Source organism: Uloborus diversus, chromosome 7, assembly GCF_026930045.1.
Source record: "Uloborus diversus isolate 005 chromosome 7, Udiv.v.3.1, whole genome shotgun sequence".
NCBI classification, from domain to species: domain Eukaryota; kingdom Metazoa; phylum Arthropoda; class Arachnida; order Araneae; family Uloboridae; genus Uloborus; species Uloborus diversus.
In genome coordinates, this window is record NC_072737.1 from 156,493,378 (window position 1) to 156,513,420 (window position 20,043).

The 20,043-nt window shown below is 34.0% G+C and overlaps 1 protein-coding gene across 1 annotated transcript in view; it reads left to right on the forward strand.

Moving 5' to 3' along the window:
- The first annotated feature begins 220 nt into the window (after positions 1-220).
- The window catches only part of LOC129225954 (T-box transcription factor TBX20-like), a 62,860-nt gene continuing 43,037 nt past the window's right edge, over positions 221-20,043 (forward strand). Inside the window, exon 1 of the mRNA XM_054860507.1 lies at positions 221-530. Coding sequence (XP_054716482.1) covers positions 508-530 — 23 coding nt within the window. The 5' untranslated portion in view covers positions 221-507. The remainder of the gene's footprint in view (positions 531-20,043) is intronic.

The following is a 20,043-nucleotide window of genomic DNA, read 5'->3' on the forward strand; positions in this document are numbered from 1 at the left end:
CCCTCCTCCCCCTCTTCGCTGTACCACTGGTCGAGACTTTTCTCGATTGAAGTCATCAACTTGAAAGATTTTTTTTTTCTGCAATTTACCTGTTTGTTTTTATTATCAAAATATTCAAGCAAACAGAGTAAGTTTTGGCTGATGTTATATTTTAACCATTTTTTGTCTCTTCCAGGCTCGGAACCGCTCTCAAGCCCAACCTTCCCGCCGGAATCCCGCTACCCTCTTCCTCCTCCCCGGCATCCCGAGTCCCCGCGCTCCTCGTCGGTCTCGTCCGACCTGGAGCCGGACTCACCGCGTCCCGGATCCTCCCGGCCCGGATCTGCGCCGGCCGACGACGGCGAGGCGTCCTCGCCGCGGCCCCCTTCTGCGCCGGCGAGCCGTCCGGCGCACAACCCGTACGCGGCCGGACTCAAGCCGCGCTGCAACAGCGAGCCGCTGCAGGTCGTGGAGTGCCTGCTCGAGAACAAGGACCTCTGGGACAAGTTTCACGAGCTGGGCACGGAGATGATCATCACCAAGACGGGAAGGTCAGTGCGTCTTCCTTTCACCCGATCGATCTATGCCTTCAACGAGTATTCTGGGGCAGGGTTCGAGACAAATGAGACAAAAGCTGGTGAAAATCAGTAGTTTCTAAAAGATGGGGCATTACTTTTACCACAGCTTGGTGCAAGTTTTTGTGCTTATTTGGGCGTTTTTCACGAAAATTTGGTAAAGAAAATAAACCACTCCTTAGGGCCAACAACTTACCCCAATTTTTGGTGCAACACCGAAAAACATTTTACTGTTCAGTTCGTTGTTCTGCTTACGCTATCTGAAATATTCAGAAATGATATCGAAGCAAAAAGTTTTCTAAAACATTTTTTAAAGGCATGGCGCAAATGTTGTGGGGACAAGTGACACATGCTCAATAATCATGCCTAAATAAAAGAAAAAAAAGCAAAATTTTTAATCAACGTGTAGAAAAGAGCAATTTTACGACTAAAAATATAAATTTAGAATTCTTTGGATTAAAAAAAAAATCTAAACCCCTCACCCCCAGCCTCCTGGGGTGAGGAGAATTCTGGAGCATCAAAGGATCTCAGTACGAAATTTTGGCAAAGATCCGACGTAAACTTCTTATTTGAATAAGAAGCATACACACACTCATGACATTCATTTCAAACAAGGGTCAGGCAACAATTTTTGTTGGGCTTCGGACACTTATGAAATTTTTTTCCCGGGCGCGGTCCAGAAATTCATATTCAAAATTCACCTTCAAGCAATCTTGCATCAGTTCGCAATTTTTTTTCGCCCAAATACTAGAAAAAGGCTATATATATATATATATATATATATATATATATATATATATATATATATATATATATATATATATATATATATATATATATATATATATATATATATATATATATATATATATATATATATATATATATATATATATATATATATATATATATATATATATATATATATATATATATATATATATATATATATGGCGCCTAAATATATTTTTGCCAACATAAAAATATTTTTAAATATTTATTTATTTATTTATTTATTTATTTTTTTTTTGTGCAATTTATACTTTCAAAATATTTTTGGATGTCCAGTTTTTGGACCAGTTGCTGATATAGAAGTTGAAAAAATGAACACTGGTTGTGAAAGTCTTAGTCGTTAAACTAAATTCTTAGTTCAAAATACGACTAAAGACCATTTGAGGCAGTGAGAAGAAAGGGATGTAAGTGGACATTTTCAAGTTTTGAGTAAAACGCGTTTAAAGATAACATCCTAGGTAGGCTTTCATTGAAATTATTTTCTCAATCATGCTGTATAGCAGCAACTACCAGGGTTACGAGTACCATCTCGTGCCCCCCAAGGCAGAGGAGAGGTTCACCCACCTTGTGTACTGATTATCTCCAAATTTTTAATTTTGCCACTTACATCCCTTTGCTTCTCACTGCCTCAAATGGTCTTTAGTGGTATTTTGAACTAAGAATTTTAGTTTAATGATTAGGAATTTCACAACCAGTGTTCATTTTTTCAACTTCTATATCAGCAGCCGGTCCAAAAACTGGACTTCCAAAAATATTTTTATGTTGGCAAAACTTTAGGCGCCACTTTTATCACTTTTTATAGTATTTTGGCAAAAAAAAAATTGCGAACTGATGTAAGATTGTTTGAAGGTGAATTTAGAATATGAATTTCTGGACCGCACCCGGGACAAAAATTTCATAAGTATCCGAACCCCAACAAAAATTATTGCCCGACCCCTGTTTGAAATGAATGTCGTGAGTGTGTGTATGCTTCTTATTCAAATAAGCAGTTTACGTCAGATCTTTGTCAAATTTCGCACCGAGGTCCTTTGATGCTCCAGAATTCTCCTCACCCCAGGAGGCTGGGGGTGAAGGTTTTAGAATTTTTTTTTTTAATCCAAAGAATTCTACATTTATATTTTTAGTCGCAAAATTGCTCTTTTCTACACGTTGATTAAAAATTTTGCATTTTTTTCTTTTATTTAAGCATGATTATTGAGCATGTGTCACTTGTCCCCACAACATTTGCGCCATGCCTTTAAAAAATGTTCTAGAAAAAAAATTTGCTTTGATATCATTTTTGAATATTTCAGATAGCGTAAGCAGAACAACGAACTGAACTGAAAAATGCTTTGTGGTGTTGCTCCAAAAATTGGAGTAAGTTGTTGGCCCTAAGGAGTGGTTTATTTTCTTTGCCAAATTTTCGTGAAAAACGCCCAAATAAGCAAAAACACTTGCACCAAACTATGGTAAAAGGAATGCCCCCATATTTTAGAAACTACTAATTTTCACCTGCTTTTGATGCATTGCACCACGTTTTTATATTTTTTACTCTGCTAAATGTTATGATTGTTATGCATTTGTACCTCATGTTTTGAGTGTACATGATGTTTTAAGTACAAAGTATCTTAAAACATCACGACTTTAATGCCTGCAAACAGATATTAAAAACTAATATCTATCAAAAATTTTTGAGAAATTGGTAATGTTATTTAGATGCATGCATATGTTCATTTGCCTATTTTCACTACCGCTCAGCAATGTAAATTACATGATTAGCGGCCGTGGCTCAGTGCAGGGAGGGGGGGGGGGGCAATGAAAACACCCCACAAAGCCATTGGTTTAAACATAAATGCAAATTCTAGTTCAGTAATTTATGCATAGGAAAGGGGTGTTTTGTTAAAAAAAAAAAAAAACCCTTCAGAAAGTATTTTTTATCAAAACACCCCCGTCAGAAGGGATTTCTGGCAGCGCTAGTGATTAGCGGCTTAACCATTAAAATTGTAAGCATTAGCTAATTTGCATTATCAAAAAATAGACGTCAAAAGTGACGAAACAGCAAAATGAAAATTTTAGGTGCAAAATCCGACTCATAACTGTTAATTTCGAATTCTGTTTCGGGCGTTAACCTGACGAAAATTCCTTATTTTAATGCGTCGTTAAAATCTTTTTGAAATGCAATCAAGGCTGCTAGGGAAATACTTTGACTGTCTGTTCATATAATTTGAGCTTATTGTTATTGTGAACAGTAAATTAGTTTAAATGACTCTTGAACACAACACTACCCAAATTACCCTTTACTTTTATTTAATTTTAGTTGTTGATTTACTTAAGTAGCCTCTTTCTTGGAATTCAAGAATGGGGTTGTTTCCATCATTTAAAAGTACTACTTTTAGTCACTGAAGTTGATAAAATGAGCAAAAAAAAAAAAAAAAAAATAACATGGAGCGAGGAAAAACTTTCATTTTCCCAACGATTAATTTTCAATAAGTGTCCGATTTTTCAAACAAGGCGTGGTCTTTATGACATCACAAGTGATGAACTTTGGCGCGCTATTCCACTGGCGCGCTGAATGCTTTGCGCTTGCTGTCTACCGCGTTTCCAGATGAAGATAATTAAGAAACGAATTAAATATTGTGCTCTACACCTGCTATCAACCATATCGTCTCCAGTCCATGTGAGTAAAGAAGCGAATTAAATATTGCGCTCTGTGCTAATGGCATCAGGAAATGGCATTTCATCACTTGTGATGCCATGTGCAGAAGCGTGAAAAATGAAATTGAATCTGCGCATCGATTAAAATAGTTTTTAAAAAATATTAAACGTTGCCAAATTATTTTTTAAATGGTCAAATACTATGTTTTTAAGCATGCTCGTCCAGAAAAAAAAAAAAAAAACTTCTAAAATTTCGGAAACGACCCCATTCTTAGGAATTCAGTTTTTATTTATTTCTTTCTTTATTTTTTTAAGCCAAACTTTTCAAATTGCAAGATTTTCGTCTTCGACACTCTCTTGCAAATTTCATCCATTCATTCATAACCACAACTTTCAAAGCTATTTTTTTTTCTTTCGGTATTTATCTCAAAGTCACTCAGAATTAAGAGGATTGTTTATTTTTCTCCCGAAAGGGGAAGCATGTAAATCTATAGTAATGATTCCGCTCCTTTCCTCGTAGGCAAATGTTTTACCGCATTTCTTCGCAACAGAATAATACATTTAGGTCATTCATTTCCAAGAAGTTGAAACAAGCAAACTTTGCAAAAGTGCTCGAAACCTCGACCTTCACCTGAGCATGTCCGGAAATCACGTGTCAACATACGTTTTTCCGCAAGCAGCGGCACTTCATAAGGATTCTACTTTTTGAATTCAGTGAGTAGGCATTTGTATTCGTTGTTGACTCAGCGCAAAACTGACAATAATTTTCACTTCAAAGAATTTTTTTTTTTAACTCTCCAATTTTTTTTCTTTTCTTTTTGTTTTGTTTTGTTTTCTTTCTTTCTTTCTTTTTTTTTTACATTTTTTTCTTCTGGGCACTTATGCCAAACTTGTGCAAACAAACACGTATCATTTGTAAATATGATCTTAATTACACAAAATGCTTTTCTTACATCTTTGATAGCTCGATATTTGAAAATGTCAGTTAAAAAATAAATAAATAAATAAAATAATAATAAAGAAATAAATAAAAGCCAAAAGATTCGAGGTTATTTTCTCGAATTGCTATACAAAAGTGTTTTTTATTTTAAGTAATATCTTTTCTGTTTTTGTGAAGCATTTTATTGAAAAGTTTACAACTCTTTACCATAAAATTTTCCACTTTTTATTTTCTTTACTATAATAAGGCTAAAGGCTCTCTGTCCGGATCTCTGTGACGCGCATAGCGCCTAGACCGTTCGACCGATTTTCATTAAATTTGGCACAGAATCAGTTTGCAGCATGGGAGTGTGCGCCTCGAAGCGATTTTTCGAAAATTCGATGTGGTTCTTTTTCTATTCCAATTTTAAGAACAAAATTATCTTAAGATGGACGAGTAAATTACGAAATTATCATAACGTGGAACCGTAACATTGGCGCAAGCCAATTGGAGAGATACGAAATTATCATAACGTTCAACCGTAACATGGATACAAGCCAATTGGCGAGAAAATTCACCATATTATTTGTAAATATACAGGCGAACCAAAAGACCTTTCAATTTTTCTATTACGGGCAAAGCCGTGCGGGTACCACTAGTTAATAATAATCTGACAGCTGTCTTTTTAATATGCACTGTTACATGAAAAAGTAGCTCTAGGCTCGCTCAATAGATATCACGTGACTTCATTATATTTGGACAGCAAAAATCATATCCAGTTTAATTAATGAACACATATGTGTGAAATTAATGTATTCAAAAGCATCAAGAATTTCATATGCATTGAAATAGTAATCAAATACATTCTTACTTTAACTTATTTCGTTTATAAGCAATCAATAACGAAGATAAAGAAAGTAACATCAATAAGTTTAGAGAAGTTTGAAAGACTTAAAAACATTGTAGGTAGTTTAATACTTTAGTTTAAAAACAATAATAATAAGAAGCAGCTTTTTGAAAATGTTGCACAGAAAATGCAAGTGACAACTGAGAAAGAAGAAATAATTATTTTGGACAGGAGAAAATATGGAAAAATACGTTTTCGTTTGTCCAAAAACTTCATTTACTCGCGGGAAGAAGATATACAAACACGCGTGGAGGACACGTTACTGTTAAATCTAATTAGTTATTCGTTGAATGTTTTGAAACACAACTTGCGGATTATCCATGTAGCTTGAAGATTGTTTTTGGGGGACTTTAAGTGTACTGTCCGTTCTCGAAAGCAAAGACTAGCACTCAGGATAGATTCCATTTTAAAAAGGGGCGATAGGTTGAGTACGAGCACTTTCATCTCGCACTTGCTATCTCTCTTTTTCGAAACTACTTTAGATGAACTGCTGAACATGTTAATTTGTACTTTTTACTTCCGAGTTTTTCTCCCTGTTTTCATAAAATCAGAGCAGACCTGACGCATGCGCAACTTGGTGGGAGGTCTCAGCTAAGGAAAACAGACAGTATACGAGTCTTTATAAAAATCACCTATTCGTACATTTCCAAGATAGGTACTAATGTGAAAGACAGGTGCACCTAGGTTTTAGATAAGATTTATATTATAGATAAGTTTAAGGTAGGACACAGTAGCGTATCTAGGGGTTGGCAGGAGTGGCTCTCGCCAGGGGGGCGGCATTTCGACTGATAAAATAAAAAAAATTTTAAGGTTTTTTTTTCCCATAGAATTTAAAAAATGCTTTATTTTTTTTTTAAATACAAACTTGCAAAAAAGAGAGCTATAGGTTATGTATGTATGTATGTATACACACACACATACATAACATCTACTGAGAAGGATCATTGGACATCATTGAAAACAATTCTAAAAAGGAAAATAAGAAAAGAAAATTCAATTCATCAAAATGTTCCAAAAAAAAAACATTTTTTTTGGAGGTCAAAATGACCTCCAGTGACTTCCCATGAGGGCGACCCTGTTGGAGGCAATTTTTTTCGTTCGCCAGGGGCGCTAGACCCCATAGTTACGCTACTGGTAGGACATTTCGGGAGGACACAGACAAAAATTCCCAGGGAATATTTCACCAGAAAGGTATTTATCCCAGGGAATATTTCACCAGGAAATAAAAACATCTCGGCATACGATCATAATGAAATCATCGATGACAAAGACCCTTTCTTTCCATTTACACGGACTTATGTTAGAAATAAGTACATGACGGGACATTTCGGGAGGACATAAACAAAGAGTTTACGAAAATTTCCCTGGGAAGATTCACCAGGAAAGAAATCGGCTAAACGGAACTAAAGAAATAAAAACAACTCAACAGACAATCATAATGAAATCATCGACTATAAACAATTCACGGAAAAAAGACACTTCTTTCCCCCTAAAACTTAAACCGCAACTGAAACTGCTCGAAAACCCTCTGTGCATCGGTCACACACACACGCACTGGGATGCATTTGGCGGTCACGGGCGGACATCCGAGAAATCAAGAGGGGGGACAACGAACCGAGGCGGGGGAGGAAGGCAAGAATTCTTTTTCTCAGTCGAATATACAAGAATCGCGATGTCAACTTTCACCAGCATCACGTTTGAATTGCGTGCCCACATAAACGGTCGTATTAAATCACGAGCGCTCACGGAAAATCACGCGCGAGGGTAAGAACTTTTTAGACAAAGGCGCGGTTTTGTTTTCGGATGCTATTTTCTTCCCTGTTTTATGGCTTCTTTCGGAGAGCGTCCTCGTCTGACATTCTGCTGACGGAAGTTGAACTGAATGGGAAATTCCTTGCGATTTCTAGGCTTTAGGTTTCTTGAAAAATAACTGAGAAGTCTGTAATGCAATGCAGCCTCGATGTAATACTGTTTAGCCATGAAAATGAATCCCACGGCAATCCTAACCTATTGACAAAAATAAAACAAAATGAAATAATTGACACATGCTTTCTTAATGAAAGAGTTCTTTACACTTGAAAACATGTACGTAAAGGTTCGGAATTATGACAATAAAAAGAAAAAGCTGTGTTAAGTTTGTTGAAAAATATTTTTTCAACTTCTACTTTTCGCAAACAAGTATAAAATTATTAAAACAATATTTACGTATTTCTTGGTCCATATAGAAGTAAGGTAGTCTGACTGAAATTGATTATAGCAATATTATGTTTAAAACGATTTATAAGATTGTTAAAAACTGCAGCATATGAAAGATGACAATGAAAATTATGTGGAGTCGGACTCATTTCGGGGTAAAGGAGTCAAAGTTGAGAGCTTTAAAATTTTAAAAGTCGTACTCAATCATTTTGTTTCGAATCCGCACCTTTCACTGTCACATTACCTTATATCAGCGGTTCCCAACCTTTTCTGTAGTGCGACCCACAAATTTGGTAAAAGCAAAACTGGAGGCCCAGTAATTATCAAATAACTACACAAGTAATATAACTTCATAATGGAACGAGACCAATGAAGTTGTTTTAAAAAGTGGTTTTAAGAGTTTATTTATGCGATATTTTAACTAACGAGTATTCGTGATTTGAAGATAATTTCAATTTCTTACATAATTTTCTTCAAATAGAATCCAATTCAGTAGATTTTATCTTCAATTTATGTGATGTTCTCTTTGAAACGTATGCTTTATTGGCAAACAGCCACGGTTAGCTTTTGAGTAAAGGAACATCTCAGTGGTGAACTGTCCCGAAAAAATATTAGACCCCAGGATTTATTTTGGCTTTTAGAATCTAGACCGATGACCACGGCTCAGTACTAAGCGACCCACGGCCTACTTGTGGGCCGCAGCCCATGGGTTGGAAACCGCTGCCTTATATGGATTTAAAAAAAAAAAAAACTTCCGCCATATTAACCAATCTTGCAAAACCCGCATTGATATGGATGAATATGGTCTTCTTTGTAATCCCTAGTAACACTGTTGTAACGATAATGATTTCAAAGCATATATAGATTTGATGACCACTGTATAATTCACAGACGAACAAATAACGAAACTTCGTGCGTATCTTTTTCATTAAGTAGATTAGCTCGTTCGCAGTCGCAACTGCAACAAATTGCATCATATGCCTGAAGACGAAACGCCGCGGTAGTTACTGAACCGTACAAAACAAATCAGTACAGCAGAACAAACGCTCGGAGTGGATAAAGCGATGATTTATCTGAACAAACTGTACAGGAAATATTTTTTAAAAACTGCCTGGATAAATGTCTAGACACAGACTTAACTCATTTCGCCTTAAATCCAGCGAGCAGTCACCCTGTTAATTCAACGCGCCCTTTTAAGTCTTCTCTCGACTGTTTCTGCTGAAATCCCGCTTCGTCTAACACGGCAGTTAACAATGCCTCTAATGACCATACTTATTCTAACCCAAATGACTCCGGCCGTAATTGAATGACTCTTACGGTTTTACGAAGATGTCCAGGTTAATGAATTTTCCTGCCCCCCACCCGCTTGGGCAGCATTTCTGGCAACGGCCACCCACCTCCCGCGCAATCCAGGCCGAGAGATTGCGCGGTCCGGGAGCATTAAGTTGCACGGGGTAACATTAAGGCGCAAAGGGATTTACTGTGCGATGCCCCACGTGATTAATTGCAGTTGTCTCGCAATGGCCGGCCAGGATTTGGTCTGTGGTCTCTAGAATGTTTGGATAGGGGTGTTGGTGAGGATTAGGGGTGTAGCTCTGGGAACGGCTGTCGTTACAGCAGAGGGCTGTGGATGTGAGCCTCATCGCTTGAGCGTGTTGTATTGGCCCAGGAAAGCACATGTAGGCCCATGCGATTAGTCGAGGAATGCACATGCAATTGCATGTTCACAACACCTAAACATACAGAGCTTTCCCAAACTTGCACTTACAACTCTTGCTAACACAAGTTTGCGGCATTATTGGTTATTGTAATGGTATTAAACCAAATGACAAAGGTTTCCTGCGTTTAGTAATTATCGCGAATTCTATTAAGCAGCATGCACAGTAAACTTGTTAATATAAACTGAAACAACATAACTGTGATACGAATATGAATTTTTAGCTCATCCCAATTAATTTAAGATATGAAATAGCAATTCTTCAATTTTGAAAGCAATAAGAACAATACAATAACCAACTTTATTTTTCTGGTCATTTAATACTATTGAATAGCCTGTAAAATCTGATTTAATCTGGTTTTTGATTTGTAAAAATCTAAAACGAATGAACTAGAAGTATACGTATCGCCAATAGTGGACCGTTGAAATAATTTCGAAATAAGCAGAATACTTCAGTAACCTTAAAACTACATTTAATTTCTTTACTTATGTGCTTAAAACAATGTATAAAAAATTTGTGTCAGTGTGACATTTGTAGAAGTGTGTTTTATATTTTGGTAAAAAAAAAAAAACTAAAATATGGAATCTTGAAAAAACTGATAATTTTTATTATTGTTTTTTTTTTTTTTTTTTTCGAAAATAAAATAAAGCTGCGTAATAAAATCAAGCCTGAAACCAATCATTCGCTGTATTTACTAATATTTCTTTACAAACATTTCATGGAATAATGGTTAAAATAATAACAATAAAATCAAGCATTTAGATCTAAGATTGGGAATTAAAAAGTTATGGGTTTTTTCCTCAACGGGTAGATCATATCGAAAGTTTTTACCATACAATTTAGATAGGTAAGAATTAAACCTCCGTATTAGAGCTGCACTATTTCTTTAATTTGCAATTCAGAGTTACGCGGTAAAACTCTGTGCCTCACTCACATACAGTACAACCGAATGATTCAAAATGATGATAAAATATTTCTGCTTCCAATCTGATATTAGGCTTCACACGCGACAATGAAAAATCGCTCTGAATTAATCCCGAACGACAATAACCATGAAGTTCACACAGCTTGCATGACGATTTCACACTTCACTTCACTTCTCCGGCTTAGCTTGGATTTAAAATGTATCCACTTTTCACCTGATTCAAAGCGATTTTTTTCCCCTCACATCAATCAATCAGATAAGAAAGCTTATTTAGGACAATGTATCTTTTTCAGGTGATTTTACACGTCCTTGTCAACAGTTTAAGTTATTCTGATTTACTCAAACATGGAGAAAAAAAAAAAAAAATGCGTAAATAAAAGACATGCTTCGATCGTTACTTGGGAAAAAGCTCACAGTGAAAAGAAACAAAAATTACAAATAATAATAACGTAATATGAATTTAATGCTGAAATTACGAGATTAAATCAAATATAGTTGAAGTCAAGATATGCATCGCCTTTAATTTTTCACTTTGGCTGAATAAACGGCATTTTAGCGGTTAAACACTTTCCACTATTTTCGGTTTATGTCTGGCAACTGCATGCAAGTTTTAAAATTCTTAAAAAAAAAAAATTTTTGTTAATTTTTCAATTTGTTTTGCCAAGCATTAAAAAAAATTGTTAGAGTTGCTGGTTTTAACGTAAACAAAATTGCTTTTAAAAAAGTCCGAAAACATTTTACATTCACAAAACAGTTTTTAAAAATAATCCGAAGAATTGACATTTTCTTTTAGCATTAAGATAAGTTTTTTTTTTTTTAATTTGCAATTTTGACTATTTTGAAACATTTTTTTTAAGTCCAAGAATTTTTCCTTTAGTATGAACAAAAGCAGTTTTTTTTAAATAAAAAATTGAAAAATTGATATTTTTTTAATAAAATTAACACTTTAAAAAAATTGAGTGTTTTAATTTAAAAAACGGAAGTTTTATATTGTCTACCAAAATCTACAGAGCTTAAAAAAAATGTCTGAAAATTTGATTTAAAATTATTTAACTTTTTGACAGTATACTAAAGAAGAAAATGAAATTTTATTTCAAACTTTTGTTTATACAAGAAGGCAAAAGAAAAGATATAGAAAAACCGCGAAAATATCATTTATCATATTGGATGTCAAATTAACTAAAGACTTCTTAGGTAGCAAGCTATTACAGCTGATTCTAATTCAGGACACAAAAGTTAATTTCAGTATATCAGAAAACAGAGAATTTTTCCTCAGCCAGAGAAGTGAATGTGTTAGATTCTCCGGATGAGATATTATGACGGCAAATTATGTGGAATCACTAGAACGCGCCCAGAATACTGATGGGGAACTAGACCAAAACATTCGAACATTTACCAATAATCTCCGCATTTTATGTTACACCAATTTTGCGTCAGTATTGATGTTTCTTTCTCGTTTTGCTAAACGCGATATTTTGAAGCATAGAAATGAATTGTAAATTAAGGGTAAGTTTTCTTCTTCTTTTTTATGTTTCTTTTTGTTATTAGGTTTTTTTATTTCTTTTTCTTCATAATTTGCTGTTTTTCATCAATTTTTTCTTTTTCTTTTTTCTTTTTTTTGTAATGTAACACTAGTACAGTGAAACCTCGATTTTAGTTCCTCCAAATCTACGTTTTCCCCGCATTTAACTTTTTTTCATCGGGTCCCATCATCAGTTTTACTGCTATGTATTTCCCGTATTTTATGTTTTTTAACCCAGTCCCTTGAGCAACAGGCATTACCTAGTTAATACGCAGATAAACTGTTTTTCTCCTTTAATATGTGAATTCAAAAGCTTTCCGCAGTTTACATAAGTAATATGCACATTAACGGTTCTCACATAGTTAAAGTTCCAAATGTTTTTTCAGAAAAAAAAAAAAAAAAAATCTTAAAAAAATGCTCTGAAATTCAAAGTGTCACCAATCTTTAGATTAAGTAAGAATAATTTCATCATGTTTCTCACAATTATTTTCTTTATTATGTTAATATTTTTGAAATTTTGTAAAATTGTTTTTTCTTGATTGATGATTGCTTTTATAAAATAATTTGTTGACTGTTTGATGGTATTACCTTAACGCTTCAGAAATCTAAAAATAAATGTATATCATTATGCTAATTTAAATGCACAGAAACCTTAAAAGTAAAAGAATTTTCGGAACTTTAAGTTATCAATCTATAGATAATCTGTAGAACAACTAATTTCTGCACTTTTTCTGTTGCGGTACATCATATGCCTCTATATACGTATAATGAAGCTAAAATAATTTGCCCCCCCCCCCAAGAAAATGGAATAATATGTAAGAAAAACTTCTTAATAGCAACAAAACGAGTTTTATCAACAAATAAACAAGACAGATATTGACCAGCAGACAAATGTCAATTGAATTTTTTTCAAAGCCAACGTTTCATTCTAATTGACTAGGCAATTCATGTTGACTTCGAAATGTAGTCGCCAAGTCAATATCAGTAAAAATAGATAAAACAGATAAACAGTGGTGGATGCGGAAGTTTGACTGCTACATAAAAACGAATTTTACAAAAGTTTTTGCAGAACGTTTTTGATAACATCGCTGGATTTACAGATGTTATCGCATGCCCTTAATACCGCCATACTTAATTATGCAGATGATTATCGAATCCCAACTTTTCCTTGGACTCTTAAACTTACGTCAAAATAGGAACTATATGTAACAAGTTAAAACCATAATTGGATATGAAGATATGATGATTAAGAGTGCGTTTAGTTAAAACTTTTTTGCAAGAAGCTTGAATGTCGTTATGCTTTGTCGCACTTAATTTGCAAGAGTTATTATTCACCTAATTATTTTAGGGTACATTGCATGACTAATAAAATAACTGTTGACAATAATGCTGTTATTAGTAATATTTGAACTTAAAAATATATTTAAATTATTTAAATCTTGTTTATGACCTCATGATTGGGAGCAATTTGATGCTCTTTCATGTTGATTCAAAACAGTAATTATTCACCGTAACTGCAATGTCATACATAATTAAATTTTGAACAGAAGTTGAACTTAATTTTTGCATAAGATGGTTAAGATAGTGTAAAAGAAACTGCTTGTGTAATTTTACACAAATTCGGTACGATAAAAGTAGAGTGGAGATACGTTGGATTGGCAATTTGTTTACTTTTTACAACAGAAACATTTAACAGCCGCCTACATGTTTGCTCCCCATAATTTAATTTTACATTTTAACGGAATTTATCATTTTTTATCATTTGATTGGCGTATTTCGCAAATTATTTTACATAATGATGGAGCTTTTAATGCCATTTAATGTAGTTGGTAGATAATTTTAACAGTTCAATGAAGCTTTTAATGCTGTTGAATTTAGGTGGCGAATTATTTCACATTTTTATGGAACTTATTTGATGACTTGTTTTATTTATTTGGCGAATTGTATTACATTTTAATGGTTTAAATTTTTTATTTGCGTGCTCTTTTATATTTTAATGAAATTTTTAATTTATCAGGCATCAGCTGAAAGTTAGGTGGTAAAATTAAAGTATGTTATAATAGCAATAATTGTTGATGATGGCTAGGCAACTTAGTAATATTTAACTTAAAACGCATATTATAAATTTCCTATTCAAAGCGCACAAAATGTATGATATGATTTTTTAAGTTCTTTACTTGGCAATTTTTATGTGTTCAAGCTTTGCGAGCTTGCGACAACTTTACTGAAAGCCAGATTTTTGGGCACGAGATTTCTGTGGCCTGGTTTATGGGAACCACTTCGACAGAGAACAGTTGCAAAACTTCGAGTCTTCCCGGAATTGCTTTTTCACGATAAGACATAGCCGGAGAAAGAGAATAGCGTTGAGAAAGAACGACAGGAACAAATTATGAAAATAAAAAACGATGTCCTCAAAATACACGAAACGAACGTGGAGACTCAACCGTGAAGACTGTCACTCTCTTGTCTCCGGCAGTCACTCAACTTATTATCAACAAACGATGAGTTGCAAGTTGCTACCGTTGCCGATGACGTCACACGGAAGGAGAGAGGGGTGGGCGTACTAGCAATATGGCATGCTATCAGTTGTCAGTTTCTCCAATTAGCCAGTTTCAGGAAGAATCTCTTCGGAAAGGGAAAGGGTTGACGGAATAAAGTAATTAATTCTAGTGACCGTTTTGTTAACAATAGTGTGGCATGGAACATTTTATTTGTTCGAATTCTTGTGTCATTGATACTGACTAGTATCGAGTTATGGATTGCTGCATCAGAATGATACAATGGAAGCTCAAACTCAGGAAGTTATGTTTTTTTTATATATATTTTTTAAAGAAAACGAAGAATAAAAGAAACAGATGGTTTTGAATTTATTGTCAAGACAGTAATGATAACTACAGCTATACAGAAAACCTCATTTGACTCAATTTTGGGATTTTTTTTTTTTTTTTAAACCAGAAAGAAGATAGGGGAATCATTTTGAAAAAGCAAGAAGTTTCGATACAAAAAAGGAAATATTGAAGTTCGCAAACAATTTCTGCATTAGGCACTTTGTAAGAGTAATATTTTTTCAACAAAAAAGAAAAATAAAAGTTATCATAATGAAAACATAAAAATCCTGAACCGAAATATGACATTAATATTAATAATCTTAGTCTCCTATTACCTCCGCCGCTTGCAAAATTAAATCAAAATCTCCCCCCTCCAGAACCCCTCTGTAATGCATCACATGAAACTTAAATTTGAAGCGTAACTCATAATATACGGCCCTCAGATTGAGCCTATAAATCTAAATCATTTTTATGGCTCTCAGTCATTGTTGTCTTTGAAGAAATGGCGCGAAGACGGAAGACTTCAGCCTCTAGTTCCACCTGAAGGCAATCCACAATTATGTAAAGCTCTTTCTATACAGCTGTCTGCGGGTCTATTACTTGGTATTAGTGCCTCGTGTTTCGTGCCAATCGTTCATTTTATTTTAAGTTTTAAAGGGAAGTCGGGTGTTTTCCCCCGCAATTTATTATTATTAGAATTACTTTATTATTATTATAGTTCTTTTTTTTTAGAATTTATAAATGTATACGGTGATCCGATTGGAGGTCACAGGAGGTCAGCCTGACTTCCCAAAAAAAAATTTCTTATTTGGCAAATTTCGACTTGTGATTAGGCAATTTGAAATAGTTTTCAATTTTTGAACACCGAATACCCCTTTTCTTTAGATGCACGTATGTGTGCTTGCCCGTATTTATCATTCGAGAAAAATCGAAGCTCTAATCGGTAAATTGAGAGCCCCCCTCCCCCCCTTTAAGTAGGGGGAGCCCTTGTGTAGTAGAATGTCAGTAAAACGACAGTAGAACGTCGAAGATCTGAACTAACTGGGACTAATGAGTCGTTCGGATTTTCAAATTGTTCGGATTTTCGAAAATAACCAACAAAATACCGTTAAGGAAAGTAGTCTGCCATTTTATCAAATAAATCTGCTAAACAATACGTATGTACATAACATACAATGTTGTACATAACGCTGCAATGTGTAATTACATTTTTTAACACAATTGAACTCTCACCGTTTACTCAAATTCAGGAATAATGTACCGTACTGAATTTAAAACTTTTCAACTGATTTTGTACCTACTGAAGTAGGCACAAATCTATTTTTCTTCAATAAGTATTTAAATTTCTTCTTATTTTATGTAATGAGTGATTTCTCGTAAAAATCGAAACGAAAACAAATATTTCATCTTTTTCATTCGCTTACTGCTGCGAGATAAGAAAGAAAAGCAGAAGGTTTAAAATGCTGCACATCATGCAGCCACATTAAAATATTTCTTTGTCAAACTAAAAGAGTTAAACAAAGCGAATCATAATTACTATAATTAAAACCCGGTGGCCATAGGTATCTTATTGTATACATGCTTCTCAAACGAACGTAGTAATCATTAAACTGCGACATATGAATAGAGTTTGAAAATTATAGGTTACCATAAAATTTTATGTCTATTGACATCTGACAACTTTATCTGTGCTGTTTGATTACCGGAAGGAAGGAACAACTCAAATATTAGCCTTTTTTTTTTTAAAGGGATGTATGTAATTTAATAAGGTATAACTTACACGCTATCTAAAAGTGACATGATAATCATATAATTTAACGTATAATTTTTTTTTCCAATTTATTTTATTGTTTTTTTTTAAAGATACTTTCTGATGATTTTTATTTTATTTATTTATTTATTTTTTTTGGGGGGGGGGGATTAGTTTTCGTCTTTGTTTCAAAATCTTTTCTTATTTTAATACTTTAAAATCTTGAGTTCGCTTTTGAGTATCGCTTTTTAAAAAACATACGACAGTCTATTTTCATTGTCCATTTTCTTTTTTATGTTCGAACTTTGGTTTAACCTTGCTAAAATATGCCATAAATTACATAAGATATTTCTATGGCCTATTACTAACAACATGATATGAATGTATTACAAATCGTTCAATAACTGTTACCGTTATTCCAACTGTTTTTTGTTTTTTGAAAATGACATCAGGCGCGTGATTTTAAAAAACAGAAAAATATAAATAAATAAGTAAATGAAATATAAAAATAAAATAAAATAAACAAAATAGTGTGGAAATAAAAAGACAGAAAGAAGGACCCCCTCCCCCCTTTTGCGTATTGAAAAATAAAAAATGCAAATCATAGCAAAACATACATATGCTCGCCAATCCACTTTTGCTGTTACTTTTGAAAAATACATTTATCCTGAAAATTTATTTAATTTTTATCAAACGGTTAGCCACTAGATGATATTATATTTTTTGTTAGTGTCTTCTATACCCGAATGCATCATTTGAGTCTATTATTGTCATTATATAATGATTTGCCTTTCTTGACTGCCGCCTTTTAACCATTTCGTTAACCACGTTTTCATCTAAATTGGCACAAAACTAAAATGAGCCTTTGTTGTACATTGTGGCAAAGGCTAACAACGAGCCAGAACCAGTTTCTGAATACTAATGTCCCATTTTTCCTGAGCCGGAGACTCTTGCTGTGAATGTTAAACTCATCTTCTACATTCTTAGGCAACTTGCTACCGACTTTGAGCAACATTTACCGGCAACGTAATTTCAGTCCTCCAGAGCGTTGTAAATGTCAACACCGGTCTGGCAACACGGGATGTATATTCTCTTTTTCTTGGTAGATATTCTTCCTCCAGCAAACAATAACGCGTTCTTTCTTTGATCTTTTTCTTTTTTTACGGTCTTTCGATACGGTAGCGGAACTTGAGAAAACATGGACCAGCCATCATCAAGAATTTCAATTCGAAGTGGATGTTCGAATCTTCGGCCGGATGTATGGTAGATGGATATCGATTAATAAGCTACTGTCACAAGCTATCATTGCAAGAACGTATTATCGCGGCTAGTTATCGTAGTTGGAGGAGATTATTATTGTATTTTTGGAGATTCTTTCTCTTTAAGACCGCTGTGTTTAGAAACAATGAAAAAACATGTAGCTCTTACATAATAACGCATAAGCAAGACCAATTCAGTTTACTAAATAGTAATTGAAAAAAGGAAAAGAAAATGGGAAAAATAAGATACTGAAAATATATACATATATTTTCAATGGTTTACAAGGGCGTGCACAGAAATTTTGGGGCCCGTTGCAAGTGACTTATCTTTATTCCTTACCCCTACGTCCCAGCACATATTTCATCCCTCTTTTCTAAAATCACTGGGCCCCCTTCAGGCTCGGCCCCGGGCCAATAGGTGTCCCTTCCCCCCCCCTGTGCACGCCCCTGGTGCTTTATGAAAATTACTGTGTTAGATGAAGAATATGCATGCAGTGTTAAAAATAGTAATAAAAAAAAAAAAAGAAGAAGAAGAAATGAAAATAAAGAAAAGGGAACAACAAAAAGCGAAAAGGTTTTTTTTTTATTGTAGCAAAGTGTTCAGCATTTAAGAAAGCATAATCATTCTAGTACAATATACAAAGTTATTCTGCTATAAATTTAAGCTGATGAGGTGAACATTAACATTATTTGATTTTTGTGAAATTTAATAAAATAAGGAGACCTCTATTTATTTTGTTACTTACATTTCGAATATGTTTAATAAGTTGGTTCTTCATTACTTTTAATTCAAGTTTTGGCTGAAACATTGTTTACAGAAAAGTTGAATGCTGGGTTAAATTGATATGGGAATTAAACGAAAAGTATGCAGAAAATTTAAATGGAATAAACCAAATTACGTACTGCCCAAATTTTTAGTGAAGTTGCAATGTATTTTATCCTGGTTTTCTGCGTCTTTGGGTAATTTTTGAACCAAGTTTACTCCATTCAACTAATATACACCTCAATTAGTATCTCGAGGGTAAAAATTATGTTCATTTTAGAAGTTTTGGACAAAGCGTTCTCTGGATCTGGGATATAACAGTTTCGCGAAACGAAGGGAAATGTATACTGAAATTGTACCTGCTGTACTATTACATGGTTCCACAAGAGCAAAAAAGTGAATATTTTAGCTTCCATAAAGCAAAAAAGTGAATATTTTGTGTTCCATAAGAGCAAAAAGGTGAATATTTTGGATTCCATAAGAGCAAAAAAGTGAATATTTAGTCTTCCATAAGAGCAAAAAGGTAAATAGTTTGGAGTTGACCAGAGCACAAAAGTGAATATTTTGGCTTCTATAACAGCAAAAAAGTGAATATTTTGTGATCCATAAGAGCAAATATAAATATTTTGCTTTCTGTTAGAGCAAAAAAAAAAAAAAAAAAAAAAAAAAAAAAAAAAAAAAAAAGAATATTTGGGGAAAGAAAAAAAAAGTGGAGTGGGAGAAAGAAAGGAACTAATAGTGAGTAGAATACGCCAGCAAAACACAAATGCATACCGCTTTAATTAACTGTGAGAAACACTTTTTTAATGATGCAATAAATGACATCCTCTGGAGCACGCGATCAGCAACTTGAGGACGGATTAATTAATTTAAGCAGAGCCCAAACCGGTTTTTACAACAGCGTTCGTCTGCAGTAACCTCTTTATACTATATTTTGGCGTGAAAATACAGTAGAATGCCGTTTATCCGAACATATAGGGACCGATCCCAGTCTAGATAAGTGAAAATTCGAATAATTGGACAGGAAGCATGAGGGATGTTTCTACTGAAATGGTTGAAATACATACATTCATTTTCGCGTAACGGGTTTTGTTTTCATACAGAATCTCTATTTTTATCAATTACGTAGTTGGTCGGACGGTAAAAAATATATTGTGTGAGAGCAGTTTTTCTTCACATTCTATCCAAGCTAAGGAGGGTTGCGGTTCGTGCAGACATTTTAATTTTGTAAAAAAAAATTGAAACTTTTCTTTGTCTTTTCCGTCTGTTAATTTTA